The sequence below is a fragment of the Squalius cephalus genome (genome assembly GCF_949319135.1).
Source record: "Squalius cephalus genome assembly, chromosome: 2".
NCBI classification, from domain to species: domain Eukaryota; kingdom Metazoa; phylum Chordata; class Actinopteri; order Cypriniformes; family Leuciscidae; genus Squalius; species Squalius cephalus.
In genome coordinates, this window is record NC_137123.1 from 40,007,457 (window position 1) to 40,013,087 (window position 5,631).

At 38.3% G+C, this 5,631-nt stretch overlaps 1 protein-coding gene across 1 annotated transcript in view; it reads left to right on the plus strand.

The window, feature by feature from the left end:
• Window positions 1-838: 838 nt before the first annotated feature.
• Window positions 839-5,631, plus strand: part of lonrf2 (LON peptidase N-terminal domain and ring finger 2) — a 259,882-nt gene continuing 255,089 nt past the window's right edge. The window contains exon 1 of the mRNA XM_079851615.1: window positions 839-1,957. Coding sequence (XP_079707741.1) covers window positions 1,219-1,957 — 739 coding nt within the window. The 5' untranslated portion in view covers window positions 839-1,218. The remainder of the gene's footprint in view (window positions 1,958-5,631) is intronic.

Sequence of the window (5,631 nt, forward strand, 5' to 3'; positions counted from 1 at the left end):
CTTTCTTTCTTACCATCTTTTTCTTTCTTTCCTTCCTTCTTTCTTTCTTTCTTTCCTTCCTTCTTTCTTACCATCTTTCTTTCTTTCTTTCTTTCTTACCTTTCTTTCTTTCTTTCTTTCTTTCTTTCTTTCTTACCATCTTTCTTTCTTTCTAACCATCTTTCTTTCTTTCTTTCTTACCATCTTTCTTACCTTTCTTTCTTTCTTTCTTTTTCTTTCTTTCTTTCTTTTTCTTTCTTTCTAACATCTTTCTTTTTTTCTTTCTTTCTTACCATCTTTCTTTCTTTCTTTCTTTCTTTCTTTCTTTCTTTCTTTGAAATCTTCTTATCTTGATCTATCCATCCAACCACCCATGGTCATGTTAAAACATGGTAAATCATGCTAGCAATGTGGTAACCCATACTAGAAACATGGTAAATCATGGTAAATCATGGTAAACCATGCTAAAACAGTTTAAAACTTTTTCAAACTTTCTGGCTAGGCTTTTTCAAGCCAACTTAAAGTTTGTCTACGAACTTTACCATCTAGTTACACTTAATATAGGCTATTAAATTGCATCTTACATAAAGTAAACAATTATGTAAAACTTTGGATTAATGTTGGGTATTCATGTTCAAGCTAGTCACACGAGCCAATCATTTATGAATGTCCTAAAACCTTTACAGTTTTTGAATGTCTTTCACGTGCCATAGAATCAAAATATCATAACATTATCAAAAAGCCCTTTTTAAAGTATGAAATTATCTCCTATTTTCTATATACCTGCCCCTTTTAGGTTATACAACCGTCTGAATCATTATATAAGTGCGCTATATAACACCAATGGGGCCTCAATCCTGACGTCACGTGCTTCTTACGTGAATGAGAACGAGACAGACGGTCGGTGTCATACTTTCCCGTATTAGTGCGAACCAAATGTAACATCGCAACTGTCTCCGTTTGTTAAAACAAGTTATTAATATTTACAGTTTCCAGTAGCTCGTATAAGACATGGACATCCTCTAGAATGATCAGAACAAAAGAGTCCCGGAGAAGGACCGTTTCAAAAGGTATTCCGATCGAAAGAGTTCCCGAGGATTACACAGAGTGCCGTTGCCGGAGACATCGGGTCTTACATCGAATGAGTCGTTTTAAACGTCCGTCATGAAAATGCTTATACGTTGCTATTTTTACCGCTTTCCTAAATAATAATTAGCGTTTCATGTGGAGTAGCAGGAAATGGATTCTGGGATTCAAAATCACACCGAACATTGTGTGCACGACCTCTCTAACCCGACCGCACCGGGTTTGTGTGCGGAAATGCTCGGGGTGGCGGACGAAGCGTGTCGGGCTGGAGACTTCGATCTGGCCGCGGACATCTATTCCTCTCAGCTAGCCGAGCTGGAGCACACCGACCGTGGCCTCTGTCTGCGGAAAGCTGATGCCCTGGCCCGTGGGGGACGCATAGCCGATGCGTTGGACTCGTACTGCATCGCTGCAAACCTTCAGGCACTGAGACCCAATGAACTGAAGGTTTTAGTTGAAGTTATAGCGCATACGATACGTACGAAAGATCAGCGTGACAGTAAGACAATAAGCGTGGGTTCTAACTCCGAAAACAGATGTTTTGAGAGTGACGAGTTAGAGGAAGAGCAGAACTTAGATTTGTTTTCGTGTCGCCTTTGCAAGTGCTTGTTAACGGAGCCGACGTCTTTGGTGTGTGGACACACTTTCTGTAAGCGCTGTCTGGAAGATGACTTGACAAAAGAGTGCAGAAGCTGTCGTTTAAAAACGAACAAAACACCAAGAGATTTAAATGTGGATGGACTCAGAGTAAATGTTATTGTCAGTGGCTTGATTGACAAATGGTTCAATTCGGAAAGCAAAGCGAGACGATACTGGTTGGAGGGGGAATGTCTTTGGAAAAAACAAGACTTATCCAATGCCATACTGAAGTTCAACAAGGCGATGGAACTAGGTAAGAGACCTATAATAAGTTTTATTCTTATGTATACGGCCTTTCACCCAATTTATTGCAGCGAGTATTTTATAAAGAACTGACCTACTTTCCGAGAGACTGATGAAACAGCCACAGGGGGCGACATTGTGCATCTCACTCTCAAAAATGTTTTGTATCAACGTGACCAATATAATTAACATATTGAATGGGCTTTATGCACAGCTGCACTACTTCCTGGACTTCAGGCAGGTCCTTTGTTTCCTGTCTGCCATTATTGGACAAACTGATTAATCCAGGTGTGCCTGACCACCTGGATTAATCAGTTTGTCCAATAATGTCAGACAGGAAACAAAGGACCTGCCTGAAGTTCAGGAAGTAGTGCAGCTGTGCATAAAGCCCATTGGGGTTCATTGAGCTGTCAGGATGATAGGTAGGTAGTACATTGATGTCTTGTTGATCACAATTACCAAACAACAACCATTATCTTTGGTTTTGTTGCATGTTATCAGCCCAACCCAAAGTCTTCCAAACAGTACTCTCTGTCTAAACAATTAATAATGCACAATAATGTTTGTGATATAATGATATTACTGAATTAATGCAGACATTTTGTTTACAAATTTATTTTGTTCAGGTTGCTGTTAGGCTCTTGTTTAGCTCAAGTCTGGGTTTCTCAAAAGTAGGTCACTGCATTAGACCTGCTAATTATTTGAAGTGTCAGAAATACATGCTGTCTCATTTTGAAGGCTGTTCCCTCCGGGGGTCTCATTTGACAGACACATCACGGTCTCATTTCAGAAAAGCAACAATTACATTTCAAAATAAAAAAGAAATTACAGTAATTGTGCTTCAATAGGAATAATAGTCTTGGTTGCTTTTCTAAAATGAGACGGTGACATATACAGCTGAAAAATGCGACCGACGGAGTGTACAGCCTTCGAAATGAGACCCTACAATAAGACAGCTACCAAACAGTGAAACCACTGGAAAGCAAAGACATTGTTAAAGGTTACATTTTTTGTCCAACAGGTTAGCCAGACATTGATTAAGCTAATTTGTATAACACAAATGTCTAAAGACATTGTCAAATGGAAAAGATGATGTCCTATTAGACTAAAAAATATTTTATTTAAAGTTTTTTCCCCCCCTTTCAGGCATTATTAGAATGTTGTTTCCTACCCTGGAAGGTTACATGATGGTGTAAAAGAAATAAAATTATGGCAATTAAGTAGGTCAGTTCAAATGTATCATTACACATTTTGATTTTACAAGATAGACAGAGCCAAAATGTTTGCACTTGATGAGGATGCGTTAATTCCACGGATCACGCTTAACCTAATTTTGCCTGTCTAGAGCCTGTATTCCAAGCTCTATGCTGGGTAATTTAGACAGAACATTAGCAGGTCACTCACAGAGACAAGGCGTAAAAGCAGAAAGCTGAGTTTTGTTTCTCATAGTGAGCCTCACTTCTATGTTTGTGAATTAGAGTTTTGGCAGAATTTCTTCTGGTCTCTCACATGGTGGCAGTGTAGGCGGTTTGTGTGCTGTATGTTTTCTTCTCACAATATGCTGCTCGGGCAGTTTGAAAGTAAACACGAATGCTGCCTGCTTTCCCAGTGCTGACTCAGTGTCTGTCATATGAGAAACGTAGAGTTACACCTTGAGTCATATCACACATTGTAAATGCTGAGAAACAAATTTGACTGAATAATTTTCTCACTGCTAAACAAGTCATGTCACCATTATTTATATAGGGCTTTTTACAATACAGATTGTTTCAAAGCAGCTTTACAGAGATAACAGGAAAATAATGCAACAAAGTTTGTTTCTAGAAGAAAATAGCGTCATAGTCCAGCTTAAGTAAGTTCAGTGATGGTTCATTTTTGTTGTAAAAAAGTTATTAATTTAGTTCATTTATATATATAGCTGCTCTGGAGAAAACCGTGATGTCATTGTTAGTGGTCGACCGATATTGTTTTTTTTTATGCCGATATCTTAGAGGGCAATATTCAAATTTTCGAATATTCGATGTGTAATTATTATTCAAAAAATAAAATACTATTTTTACTACTTAGAATTTTACTACGTTGCTTTGCTGGCCGTTAATGCAGTGAATCCATGATAAATCCCAATCACTAACTCGCAGTTATAATTAAATGCACTGGGTGGCGCTGTGGAACATGTTTAACTAGTGGATGGTATTTGATCACATAATGTTGTTTCTGCCTCGCGAAGTTTGGAATTACTTAGATGAAAATTCTATTACAAAATGGAAGTACTTTTAATCAAATTAATTAATGAAACTGAGTTATCATAATATCACCACCACAATGAGAAATCACATGAAATCCAAACAGCAGTCGACTGAGGAAAGACAGCTGTCCATCACTGCATTAACGACTGCAGGTAAACTCAGCCTGTAGTGCGAGTGATCAGATATATCTTCTGATAGCAAAATGATTTTGAGACATATACTTCCTTTAAGTTTTGTTAAGGGAGACAGGTTTAAGAACAGAAAACTCATAGTGCTTTTAGAAACTTCGCTTAGCAAACCGTTATCTTTGTGTCTCTGCAACGTCTCACTCGAGCAAGTGGATATTATTTGTTTTTCTCAACATGAACGTGAAACAATATAAACACGATAACCATATGCTGACTCGAGTGCATACGATCTGTACGATAACTGCGCAGTCTGCTTTATAGAGCTCGGGCGTAGACGTTATGGAATGGTGCATTGTGGGTAATGGTGGCCAACGCAAAAGCCGGTTTGGAATAAGGTAATAACATAGCCGGCCGGTCTCCACCAGCACCGAGAAAGAATTATGGACTGTGACAAAAAAAAAGTTGGCTATACCGACTAACTTAATAATGAAGCCAAACAACGCTACTTAAAAAAAAATTGAGATTATAGGCGGAATCGATCCCTATGAACATAAAGTATGGAGTAATAATTATGAAACTTTACTAAGCCTCAGTTTCCCTGATATTTTCTCCTACCTGGTCTGTGGAGTGAGCGCTTACACCTCCGATCCAGTGCCAGATTAACAATTTTCTGTGCCCTGGGCAACAACATTCAATTGTTGTAATAATATTGACGACCAGCGGCGACCCAAGCCATCCGACGCCTCTTTGTGATTTCAGACACCAAGTCTCCTTGTGTTTTTTCCAAGTAGGAAAATGGGGAAAACTAATATGATTTATGCAGCGTTTGCCCTGTCGATCATGAGACCGATTACAGCAGTTCGCAATACTGAACCATTTTCCAAAAAATAACCTAAATTAATGACCAAATGACCAACGTTACCTACTGCCTACTATACGCTACTGTACAGTACATCTACTTCCGTACCGTGATTCCCACAATGCATTGCGTTGTGACGTAACAATCCCGAACTCTATTAGTGTTTTTTTCCCCCTTCGTGCTGCATGAGCTCAAATGCTTTTGTTCTTTATATTTTTTGTCTACACATATTGTTTAATGTTTTCAACTAAAAGAAAACCTTAACCTCTTAAGGCCCAAGCTGTTTTTTTACATGCATTTTTTATTTCTCTTTGCTATTTGGGCTTATTGGAACCTAATTAGAATAAAAACTAAGTATCATCTTTTGATATGATGTACTTTTAGAGAAAAATGATGTCCACATACGTGGACTCATGGTCCGAATTTCCATAAAACACAATAAAGTCACATT